Source organism: Pleurodeles waltl, chromosome 8 (genome assembly GCF_031143425.1).
Source record: "Pleurodeles waltl isolate 20211129_DDA chromosome 8, aPleWal1.hap1.20221129, whole genome shotgun sequence".
In the NCBI taxonomy this organism is placed as follows: domain Eukaryota; kingdom Metazoa; phylum Chordata; class Amphibia; order Caudata; family Salamandridae; genus Pleurodeles; species Pleurodeles waltl.
The window spans coordinates 1,132,169,848-1,132,182,866 of NC_090447.1; the positions used below are offsets into that span (position 1 = coordinate 1,132,169,848).

The 13,019-nt window shown below is 41.6% G+C and overlaps 2 protein-coding genes across 9 annotated transcripts in view; one reads left to right on the forward strand and one right to left on the reverse strand.

Moving 5' to 3' along the window:
- Window positions 1-10,364, reverse strand: part of MTRF1 (mitochondrial translation release factor 1) — a 119,499-nt gene extending 109,135 nt beyond the window's left edge. Inside the window, exon 1 of one of the 5 annotated variants that reach the window (XM_069205344.1) lies at window positions 10,237-10,364. The gene's annotated coding sequence lies outside the window, so the exon portion shown is untranslated. Of the gene's footprint in view, window positions 1-9,638; window positions 10,180-10,236 lie in introns of those variants that run through there. The other 4 variants (XM_069205340.1, XM_069205342.1, XM_069205339.1 and 1 more) reach the window with 4 other exon arrangements.
- The window catches only part of NAA16 (N-alpha-acetyltransferase 16, NatA auxiliary subunit), a 476,406-nt gene continuing 473,392 nt past the window's right edge, over window positions 10,006-13,019 (forward strand). For 2 of the 4 annotated variants that reach the window (XM_069205334.1, XM_069205337.1), the window contains exon 1: window positions 10,006-10,111. In XM_069205334.1, the coding sequence (XP_069061435.1) occupies window positions 10,028-10,111 (84 nt within the window). In that variant the 5' untranslated portion in view covers window positions 10,006-10,027. Of the gene's footprint in view, window positions 10,112-10,462; window positions 10,599-13,019 lie in introns of those variants that run through there. The other 2 variants (XM_069205335.1, XM_069205338.1) reach the window with 1 other exon arrangement.

Sequence of the window (13,019 nt, forward strand, 5' to 3'; positions counted from 1 at the left end):
TATGCAACATGAGGTTCACTTGTGGATAGGTGACCCCACAGCAGGGCTCGAAAAATCATAAAAATGTTACTAGACCTGCAGGTCGAATAACTTAAATAATCTACTCGACCTAACTGTAATGCACTTCACCTGTAAACGGGTCTCAAATTGAATGATCCTAGGCAAATAGATTACAGAGTCACCTTTTTCTTAATTTTCACATTTGATTGCACCCTCAAATATGTGAGCTCAGTATTTCGGCAGTACAAAAAAAACTCTTTTGTTTGATTAAGTAGATTAAAGTTTGCTGCATGCATCACAAGAATCTAGTCTACATACCCATGAGGTCTAGACCACATAACCTAGGACTTCTTTCAGTTTACTAACAACATTGCCATCAGGTCAGGACTGTTTCTCAGTTTGTTTAAACACTCAATTGTAATAAATATATTACTAAACCATGATGTGGTAACATATTATCATCTACACACAGTAACGTTCCATCTTTCCAAGAAATGTCTAAAAACCTCTCCACTAACTTGCAGCTTTACTGATAAAACTGTATAGTGTATTAACAATCTGTGAAAATTGGGTTTCAGAAAACATATCTTTTGCACGTCAACGTGTAAATTATTCTGATTTGTTTTCACTCTATTCAAATATTTTTTCAACACACAGAAATATAAAAAAGGGCTTTCACAACTACTGAAATATATTTTGAAATGTTTGCACAGTTGACTTAGTCATTTAAATGTCGTGTGCTAGGAAAAATCCGACACCCTATACCCTTTTATTTTACATTCTAAGCAGCAGGTCACACAGTTCACCTTACAAAGTCCTGGAACTCTTCATTCCGAAGGAAATTAATTGTAAGAAAAACTGACTTTTGACCTCTGTGAACACAGAGCAAACCTGACATAAGAACAAGATTTAAATGCATCTTTTATTGCCCCTCCACTTTTCAACTGAACCGAACACCTGTTCAGTGTCAACTCGCCAAAAGGGAGAGTAAGTATTAACAAGCATTTACAATGCATCGGGTCTCGCGTTTGCTCATGTTAGAGCTGATCGCGTTCTAAACTCCTAACCCGACTTTTCACCTATCGGGAAAAAGTGCATTAATGTACATAACCAGAAAAAGTGAAATTAACTATGTAAAGCGCTCGACTTCTGCCAAGCGAGATCGGGCTCGTAAATTAGAGAAAAAGAAGTCCACGAGCCCGATGGAAATCAGCGAGCCTTGCATGTTTTCTGTACTTGGTCGCTGCGCTGGAGGAGGGCTAGCCACCGGAAAAGGCATGACATATGCCTGCTTTCGACTAATGAAAGCAAGCAGATTTTTTTAGGCAAGCCCACGAACCAATAAAAAACACTGACGTCATGTTGACAGGGCTCGGAGCCCTTTTCTGAACAATAAAGAGTCTCCCTGCTTTACGCATGCGCGAGCGCATGCAACGCAGGCTCAACCCTAAAAATAGCTCGACCTGACCAAATAAGACTCGCCAATGTGAGTGGTCGAGTGGATTTTTCAAGCCTAGCACGGTCTGTGGTTTCTTAACACTATCAGAGTTCTGGTTTACAAAAGCACACAATGGAACAAAACAGACGCCAAACAGTGTAAGCCTGTGTCTGAGCAAAAGAAATCCACTGATTCAAGGCCCCCTTACACACTGGCAATTCAGAACACTAGAGATAAGGCTGAACATGATAAAACAGACATCAAATTAACTCTTCTAGACTTGAAGTTTAGTTTGGGCATGATTGATGCCACATCTGACCATTTCCAGGAACAGGGGGAACATGAATTTAGGAAAAGGATACCCCTGCTAAGGGGACTGCATTTCCCACAATACAACCCTTGCTCTACCAGCAGCTCAGAAGAGGGGCTACAAAAGCCATCTCAACAACCACTGTGCGGGATGTGCCTGAGTGAAAACCTGACTGACATGGGCCCTTCTTAGCCAGTCACAGCCTGGCAGAAGCTGAGTTTGTCCCTATTCTACTATTTGACAAGGTATATCATATAATAAGGTGTGGCTCTCAAATGTGGATAATGGGACTCATGCAAATCATTCAGACACTTGTTATACCTACTGCAACTTTTGGTGCACCTAAAGTTCCTAATGCAGAGAATATATCACTTGTCGCTTTGAACTTCCCCACTAGCTATGATTGAGAGAGATTTTCTACAGTTACCTCCAGCTGCAACGCTATATGTACTGATTTTAAAAGATGTCCCAGTACTTCATTCACAGCAGTTGGAAAGTTGGCTTGCTCTATTAAAAAAAACTATTAATTGGCTTTCGAACAAGCTAGACCCAGGAGAACTACATGATATGTGAAAATTGTTCAACATGATTATCAGATTAGACATGCACTTTGGACTGGGAATATGGTAAAAGGGATGTTGGGGAACTGTGCAGTTATAAACGTTTGTCATACATTTTTAGCTGGCTCCATATTAAACTGTATTAATAATTCTTGGAAGGAGCCATTGAGAATTACCGTTGTCCCTTTGTGTTTTTTTTAATTGAACAATGTCTTTGAGTGTCCCGAAGGAGCAGCCGATAGTAGAGTAATTGTGGATCGAAGCGATAGGAGATACAATGCTACATGTTTTAATCATTTTGAGCAACTACCTGGGGTCAGTAATCTGGACAGACAATATACAGACTCCCCTCCTCTAATCCTGGGAATAAATGTGTATAATCAGGTTATGTGCTCTGAAAATGTTCAAGGGTCATTAGATGTTGAAGATATCTACAGCAGTTCCAGGAAAAAGGTGGGGTGCACTTGGAAAATTAAATTGGCCACATGGAATGTTGCAGGTGTGAAACCTGGGCCTTAAATTGTTTTGTGATAAATTTTAATTGCTCAGCACCTCTGTGACAGCTCCTTATTGAGCAGGGCAAAAGGTGGTTTATCAACATTGAGTTCTGTTCTTTTATAAGTGGATATATTGTGGGCAAAGTTAGATTCACCTCACAACCAAATGTTTATTTTAAGGGTGAAGGCAGGTCTTCATATTTTTATAATCAACTATAATAACAATTGTAATATTGTACAGCAGGGTGAAGTAGTAGATGCCCTGCAGAAGGATTTAGAGAGATATGTTCTGCAAAGTGGTAATGTTTGCGATATTACTTGGGCAGGTGAATTCAGCTGCCATCCCTCCTACCTCCCATCAAAGCGAGTTTGAGGCTTTGTGGATAACAGGGATGATAGTCAAGCTCACTTTGAGCATACGTATATGGGGAAACCCTGAATGCGCTTTTGAGGTTTAACATGAATCTCACTCTTGAGTTAAACCAACCTAACCAGTTTCCACTGTCCTCCTTAACTGGCAGAGGACATACACGCATAATCAGCACTATCCTAGTTTTGATTAACTTAATGCCTCATCTGTTGGATTATGAAGTAATTCCCTCATGCCTAAGAGATCACTATCTTATGGCGGTGGAGTTTCTCTTAGGACTGAGTCTAGACAGCAAAGTTAAGTGAGTAGAGAATATGGAAACAGAGGGAGTAAGCAACATACACATTTAATGGGCTGGCATAAATCCTTCACATTTACTGCTGATTTCATTACCAGCTCATTTACGGATACACAGGTGTGTTTGAAGGTAGAAGGCATAGATTCTGATGTTGGGATTTCTTTGGAACATATATGTGCCACTGCAAAGGGAGTGCTTACAACAGATAAGTCCACGAAGAGGAGCCTGCCTAACGGTTATCTGACTATTTGCAGGAATGCTCACACAAAGCTAAAAGATACTCTACATGCCCTACCTAGGGATAAAGACCTAGATACCTGGTGCAGATGGAGGTATAAGAAAGTTGTAGAAGATAGGAAGAAATAACTAAGTGAAAACGTCAGTGACAAGTCAGGCACTGGGGAAAACACCTTGCTTAAATGATTCACTGCACAATTATCTTTCCCTGGCAAATAAACTGCTCTTAAAAATACAACACTCTCCTGTGCCCACTGACAGATTTCCTGTGACTGCACACCCAGAGATTGAACCCTAGAACCCCACCGATGGCTGAAAGTTCATAACCATAGACTGAGTCCTCTTGTTACAAAGTACTGGTTCTAGGGCTGGCTCAAGGTCACAGAAGGCACCTTTTATAGGATGAACAGATCCACAAAAGGTGTTTCTTGTGACCTTGAACTAGCCCTACAGCCAAAACTTTGGACCAAAAGGACTGAGACTACGAAACTGCACACTTTTTTGTGGCGAATTATTGACTGGGAGGATGTGTGCTGGACTGTGATAATTCCTTTCTGTCCTCTTTTTTTCTTCTTGCATACTGAGACTGAGTATGTCCCTTTTCACTTCTGACAAAATGGAACCTGACCAACAGCATTCTTCTGAATCAGCTTTTGCACCCACTTCAGAAATGCCTGTTTATTCTCTGGAATCTTTGGAAGTGGGGTTAGACAACAAAGGTCTGGATGAACTGTTTGAAATATTATTTTGTAACCATCTGGGATAACGTACAAAGCCATGTTGTCCTTAATGGAGGTGTTGCTTGTATCTAGGAAAAACTTTACCTGCCCTCCCATCGGAAGTGGCATTTCTGCAGTGGCATAGTCAGGAACTAAGAGTGACGCTGATTAGAACTACTGGATTGCTGCATCTGGTATTTTTCAGACGAAGAGACATCCCAGACACACACCTTGCCAGGCCCCCTCTCTTGATTTCTGTCTTTGGATTGAAAAGAATGCCCAAATGGTCTATGAGCTCCAAAATATCTTCTGCTAGTTGGCTGCTTTACTGGTGTCATTAATCTCCCATCCTCTGACGTCTTCTCAATCGTAGTACCTAACTAGTTGGCAAATATTTTTGATCCAGAAAATGCAATCTTCATCAAAAGGTTGGGAAGATTCTGCTTTCCAAGATTTCATCCACAACTGACATCTTGCTGTCCTGCTGCACAAAGAGAGCTGTGGGATACATCAGACAGAAAGCATACTTGCTGCTGCATGATCACCAATACTGGAGTGGCATCTGTTCCATGATCCAGAACGTCTGTAGTTACTTGAAAATTCGTAATGAAGGATTGAATACTATCACTGGAATATGCTGTTTTCCTGATAGAAAAACCTCATCTGCTCTCTTGATTGCCAATTCCACCCTTTTATCCAAAGTATCAGATGGTGCAGCTTCCCCTGACATTATAGCACTCTGCGTTGATAAGTAAGCCATAAGCCAGTCAATCTTATCAATAGTGGGAAAGTCATCGGCAAAGCCTTGCAAAGGATATCTTTTAGAGGGAAACTGTTGCCTATGATCTTCTTGATGGTGCTATACAGTGGCAAAGTCTCTGCTTTCCTTTCATAAAGGCAAAATAAATCCTCTGATTTATTCAATAACTGGGTTCCTGTGAAGGCCATATTAGGTTTAATATGTTACATAACTTCCTTCAGTTGAGCTCCCTGGGTAAATCTTCCTCTGATCTCTTGTTTCTCCGTGTCCTGATCATCAGGATCAACAGAGTTCATGTGAGCTTAATTGAAGGAAGTAAGAACTTCTCTTGCCTTAAAAGCAGCTGTAACAGCTACTGCAATCATGTGCTGAATTCCAAAGTTGGAGCCCCTTCAGAGGAGCTTTACTGCTCTGTATCAGAAGGGCTCTGCCTTTTACAGAAGACGTTCTATGTTCCTCCATCTTACAGATAAACCAACCACCTCACTCAAAAACACCATAAAAATGTGCCGCAATTAAGCCTCTCTAGGCAACTCGGAAACATCTTTATTCGGCTGGAAGATGTAGCCATAAAAGCAAAAAAACACAAAACTATAAAATACAATAAATTTAGCAGTTAAAAACTACTCAGTTACAAATCAATAAAACAATTAAAATATCCATAAACCACATGGATGATTCAGCTGGTGGCCCACACAACCTATTACTTAATCTGGGCACATGGATCTCCTTGAATGGACTGCAGCCAGGAGGAATAGAAAGGTCTCCAGGTTTCATCATCTGCCAACCCTAATACAAAATGATAAGCATGGAAGCAACTATGAAGATTCCTATGCTTCAGAAAAGATGTAAGGAATCATTTGGTATACATTATATACAAATAACAAAAGAAAAGAAAATGTATCATAGTTTGCTTTTGCTGATTACAGCAGGGGCATAGTTTAGAATCAAGGTTTGACTGTATCCAACGGGAAAGCAGAGGGAATATTTCACGACGCCTGCCCAAAACCTGAACAGTAAGGATCTTGGCCAGCTTGCGTTATTATTTCACAAAATAGTGGTAGAAAAGCACCCCTCCCCCAGTTAAGCTCTAAGTAATTCTTTATGCTTATCTTAGGCCCTTCGACCCTTCTACCTGCAGCTTTTATTATTTGGCCTGCTCCAACAACATCCATTTTACACACCTTCTACTGATGGACATCCCCTGTGTTCCATCTGGAAAGTACTCAGCTAGACCGGCTGCCTCCAGAGCTTACTTAACACAAGATAGCTATGGTATAGAAAGACCCATGTTGCTTGCCATGCAATCCGAAATTATTGCTTTGGTCAGTACTGTTTCATCTGAGCTTCACACAAGCAGCCACAATAACAACGGCCTACTTCGGACAGTCACTCAGCCTAAACCAAGTTCATTATGACATATAAAGCTAGAGGTTGTCGGAGGAGCTGACAATACTTTGTGACAAAAATGTTTTTCCTCCCTTTGTAGGTTTGACAGGTCCCACAGCCCCCAAATTCCTGCCCCATAGGTCGCACATGGTGGAATATATTTGCATGAGGGAGTTGAATGATTATTGTGGGTTATTTTCTTCCCTCCCTTCCTACTATTGAATCAACTAAAAGTGTCAAGAGGTTGAGAAACCTATACAACTGGACTTATTGCTTCGTATTGCTATGTTGCAATTCTTTTCTCCATTAGGTAATCAAACACATTGTACTAAGGGAAATGCTAATGAACTTTGATTATTTTCTCTTTCTATGTGCTCCTTTCATTTTTGGTCCTTATGATGACCCTCTTAAAATAAGTTTATAAGGGTTGAAATGTTGACGAATGTACTAGAGGACTGATTTTAATTATGATCTGGTACATCCAACTCTGATTCTGAGTTGTTTTGTTAAAATGTATGTTCATATCACCCCCTAGTTTTGTTGATAGCACCTGTACACTTAAGTTCACTCACTCACTTTCATTGGCTCGTTTTTGGTGGGACACCTTTGTGTAATGCAATGTGTTCATGTATTATGAGATGTTTTATAGCAAATATACATTTGATTTGACTCTGTATAAAAAAAACATAAATCTTGGCTTTTTAGATTTGCCAAGGAGGTTGAGGTTTACACTTACCCTGGGGAGGGGCAATGTCTTGTTATAGCACTTATGCCTGGAGGGGTCTTGGTTTCACTTGCCAGAATCTCTTATAGACGAATCTGAACAACTCACAAGAACAGGTCCACGACAGCAAGATGTCTTACTCCTTATCATAATATGATGATATGTTATGAGGTCTCTACAGGAGGCCATCTATCTTTCCCACAAACATTATCTTACGTAACATAAACCACCACTTTTCTGAGTCGGGTGACCATACCTGACATGAAAGTAAAAAAAACACAGATTGTGAGATTAGTGTACTTCTTTTCTAAATGATGTGACAGTAAATGAGGTGGGCCACTCTGGAAGCATGCGAACAGGTCATTTTAAACTTTGTGACTCTTCTGGTAACAGGAGCTTTCGCTCATGGAGTAAGGACTGTGAAGGGGGAAGTGGACAAAAAGGTAATGATGCGGCTACTCTGCTTTTTCTTGCACGTGTGGACGCAGTGAGCATGTCAAACTGGTGCCCAGATCTGTGATGTCAAAATGAAGCAGCCTGCCCAGTGCCAGGATGTTCCTCCACCAAGAGGAAATCACAGCACAGTCTTTCATTGACCACATATTCATGGAGCTCCTGCATGACGACCCAAATGCATCCATGGCCAAGTCGCTGCAAGACTTTTGTCAGAAGACGACATATCTGGAGGATGAGCAGGACCAACCTACAGCAAGACTCACTGCACAAGGTAGAGACAACTCAGGAATCATGTCTAGTTCTAAAGTAGACAAACTACTAGCATGGTTATCTAGAAGGGAGGACAGCCACAGATGGATGAGGGAGGGTCAGATCATAGAGTAGGGAATTAGTAGGGTCTAAAGCTGAGACTGAAGAGGAATTTGCAAACTACCTCGAAGCCCTGTATAAAGCCTGGGGCACATGCTCATTTAGAGAATTGGAGGATTTATATATTGACTCCTTCAGTAATGCTGGATAATAGGGAATTGCTAGAAAAGATTAGTGTAGTTGAAATTGTGGAGGAGATTAAACAACTTAAAGGAGGAAAGACTTCAGCACTATATGGTCTGCTCCCAGAGTTCTTTAAAAGCCTAGGGAGCAGGTTAGCCTAATAATTGCCTACTTTATGGCATAAGACAAGAATGGAGACTTTTACTAGATTTGAAGACTGCGGATAGAGTCTTGATATACAAAACCGGTAAACAAGAGGAGACGTGTGGCTTAAATAGGCCCATCTTCCTGTTGAATATTGAGATAACATTCTTGGCCAAGGTGCAAGCCAACCGATTGTATACAGTACTTGTTAAATACACCTGAACCAATCTGGTTTCATGACTTATAGGTCGACCAGGCATGACACAATCTTAGATAATTGTATGGATGCCTTGCAAAAGTACATACTACCCAAAAGGCAGTTGTTTTGTTGGCTTTGGATGCCGAAAAGGCATTTAAATATGTTACTCAGCCTATTTACAGTTCATCCCTAAAAAAATATAGCCTTTGGCCTTGAGTTTAGGACACAGGTCTCTATTGTATAAGAATCCAGATTATGGGTGAACGGTCCAGTTCTGCAGTCCTTCCCACTGGGTTGGGGGACAAAACAAGCACTGGCAAAGTCAATAGGTTTCGACCATTACAAGAGCTATTGGAAATGTGTTTTGCCATGTTGTACACCAGTGCAGCTGCTGTTCAGCATTGCTAAAAGTTAGTGCTATGGAGTGTCGAAGTGGTGAGGGGGAATAGAGTGGATTTGTTAGAATGTTGTAGAGTGAGGTAGTGTCAGAGTCGAGTACAGAGGGGTAGAGTTCAGTGGGGGTGGAATAGGGTGGAGTGGGTTGGAGTGGATTGAGGTACTGGGTGGAATGGACTGGAGTAGAGAGAGGTGAATTATACTGTGGTAGAGTGGGGTGGATTGAAATGGGGTGAGGTGGATTAGAGTGGGGTGGATTAGATTGGGGTGGAGTGTTTGGATTGGAGTGATAGGGCTGTTGGGGTAAATCAGATTCGAGTGGGGTGGATTGGATTGGAGTCGGTCGGGCTGGATGGATTGGAGTAGGCAGAACTGGGGTGTGGTGGACTGGTAAAATGACTTCTCTAAGCTATTGGTTTCATCCCTATAGTAAATAAAACATATACTAAAAATTATAACATTCACAGATGTACAGTGATATTATCAAAATACAGCTTGAAGCACTACACAGATGTGCTGTAATAACGCTCTTTGGGGAAGTGCTCAGGAACTGTGTACTCAGATAGACCTCCTTCTTAGTGTAGGACATTTAACTAATCTCACAAGCAAGAACGTGAAGGAACATAACCTCGGTGGTAACTGTACTCACCCTCTAGGGACCCCACTTCCTCTTTTTCATCCCCTCCTCCCAAGTGACCTTTTCATCATAGCTCAATGGTGGCACCACGAGCAGAGCACAGACTACACCTCCTAGAATATGTCCAAACTACATTTCCCGTGACACTTAGCAGCTTCAAACCGAAAACAAGTTAGGCCGAAATAAAGTATGGAAGCAAGTCGCATCTCGTTGTGAATGTAGGTTGATGCCGTGTTTGTATAGTATGTGCATATAAAGACTCTTCAGATACCAGCGTTAACAGGGCTAGCGCAGCGTCAGTCCACAGCCCATGTGAAAAAAATGACAATCTCTCGCAAAAGCCTCAGCACACTGCGTAACGTGATTAAGGAGGCTTCCGTTTTCATTTGACTGGCCCCGACATGGCTCCCTTTGGGCTGTCTTCCACTACAGCTAGAACTATTGGAATGTCAAATATCAGAGCGACAGCAGCGGCCATCTTGAAGGTATGTCAGAAAATCTGCTTTCTTGGACAACAAAACCACCCGACTCCTTTGTGAGTAACGATAGCATCACAAAAAACGGTTTGCAACGTACGTCCACATGGGCTATACTCTTTTGACTACTTTACCATGCTCTGCTTCAGACACTTTTCTAATGTATCAGGGTTGGTCATGCCCACGTTCCCTTTGTCGTCAGACATCGCATGCGTATTGAACAGCTGCCATCTTGTAGCGGGAGAATGGACGTCTGTTGAAAGCTCAAGGCAAAAACAAAAAAAAATAGTGAACTAGCGTGTGAAGCGTCGCGAGACAGTTTTACGTCCCTGCTGGTAGGTGAGGGCGCCCCCAGAGTTTGGAGCAGCACTGCAGTCTCAGGCTCATGCACCGACACCGGAAGTAGGAGCCACGCGCCCAGTCCAGCATTACCACCATCACAATGCCCTCAGTGCCGCTACCACCGAAGGAGAGTAACCTCTTCAAACGCATCCTGGTGAGTGACCGGGGAGGAGTCAGCCGTGCCCCACCCACTGACAGACTCCTTACACTCTCACCCACACGACTACTACTAATACATTGTTAACCAACACTACAACTGACTTACTCTAGCACCTTTGCTGTCACCAAGACTTTTGATAGCTACTGATTACCAACCCTCCACACCCGCTGCCAGCAAGATTTTGATATACTCATCCAGGCTTTGCTGTTCACATCCACACTGTTAAACGCCCTCCCACCTTTACGACCAGAGTGCTACTTCCAATCGTTCCAGCCAACCACTTAATTGATGCACCTGCTACCTGACCCATACTGAATTTCACCCTATGTCTAAGAAGTCACTCCTTTGCCTTTCCCCATCTCCCACCAACTTTCTCACCCACAACAATCGCTGCCAGTCATAAACGCAGTACGGTGTAGAAAGGTTAAATAGATCCAGCTAGCCTCGAAGACATGCTAAATTTCATACACATGGTGAATGAACTATGTGCAGTGGTTTAAATTGAAATATAGAAGTGCAGGTACTCACTCTTTAGAGTACCTATTTGCACCTGCGAAGTGCAGGCGCTCTCCCATTAAATGTATTGCAGCAGTACTGAAAGGTGTAGGTACTCTCCCCGTCAAATTCAAGATGTGCAGGTACTTAGTACTGGACATTACCTGCCCATTTAAAGCACTAAGTGCATCATGCTTTAAAACGTGCAATTCGTTAAAAACCTTTGTTGCATAACACTAGTACTTACAGATGGAGGCTAAGAACTTGAAGCGAAAGATGTCCATGGGTGGTAAATAGTAACTGGTGATGGAAGGCTTTTTTTGTGAATAATTTATGCATATGGTTAACAATATCAGGTTATGTGAATTTTCTTTGATTTATCGTCAATCTGTTTATTTTAAAACGTATGATATGGATTAGGCACGTGGATAAAAAAAACAACATTACATTTGTAAGGGCAAGGGTTCTAATAAACAAGTACAGAAACTTAAAAAATGTTCTCCTTTTAAATATTATGTTTTCGGTATATTAAATGATTAAGTTGTTTCTAGTCTTGACAATCCGAAAATAAATACTCGTGGTTTTTGTAAGGCCTTACTAACCACCCCGTGATTGCCTCAGAGTAATTAGAGGATTTGCCTTTGTGTTACTGACCAGTGTTAATGGCATAATCCTATTTTTAGATTTTGGTGGGGAAGGGGGGGTGGGAGGGGTAGAGCAATAATGTCGTTAAGGCTAAGCAGTGTTTTTTGGGGATGGGGGTTGCTGTGACACTTGAATTGAGTTTAAGTATGTGCCTTGATTACATTTGTATTATTTAATTGTATTTAAAACACCAGGCTAAAGTGCGGGTTAGACGTTCACAGATTTAGATAATAGTATCTGGTAATAGACAAACTATTCTGTGTGTATTTTTGGGCATTTGTAATAAGGCTGAACTTAGAATCAATAACATTTTAAGAGACCTGAATTTATAGCTTTTATGTTTTTTTAAGCAATCGCTGCCTACGTAGCTTCCATGTGAAGTCCACTGTAAATGTTACACCAAATTATCCTAGGCAGACACTTTCAGGAGACGTGCTTTCTGTTCAAAATTCATTTATAGATCACGCACACAAGCGCTTTTTAACCTGTTGTAAGTGTTCTGTGGGCTTTTAACAATGCCTGTCACTATCACTCGTTTGTGGACTTGCCTTTCAACATTGTCCCGCATTGGGGCGGTTTTGTTACTGCCTTGCAGACTGACCCAGTTTCATGAATTGTTGCGCGTTTGCCGATTACACTTCAGCATGTGCAAACTATTTTTTTTTCTTTTGTCTCTCTCCTTCGTGCTCCATGACGGTCACAGTGCGGAACACCATCGGCGACATTAAAGCACCCAATCAGAATCATTTCTTTTGGCTCTCTGTTTCACGCTTCATAACTTTTACAAAAACACTTGTAATTGATAAATGCTTTGCCTAAAAAAAATAACAGAAATCCTCAGAGGCTCTCCTGGCACAGTGTGAGAGCCAGTACTGCAGTATTCGCTGCCCTCAGGAAACTCGCCCCATAATGCTTTGCAGGGCATTACTTTTACAAAACATTTTTGCTCACAACTCAGCCTGTGGTGGTCCTTGGACAATGGGACCACCTTCAAAACATTCACCACAATGTGCTCTTTCTGTCTACGTCATCTCTGGGTCCCCACACTAGGTTAATAGTGACTCCAAAATAATACGCCCTGCCACCATTCAGTGTCTTTTAAGCACTCGCATGGTTATAACTCTTGTTTTACAGCTGGGAGTAGTTTTTGATTTAAAGGCCTTGTTTGTAATTTCATTTCAGTAGGCCTGCTAGCTTTAGAAATGTGTAATGTGCTGTGCCCTCAAGGGTCTCAATATATGGTTACACTGCATTACTTTCTGATGTTTTCTTTTC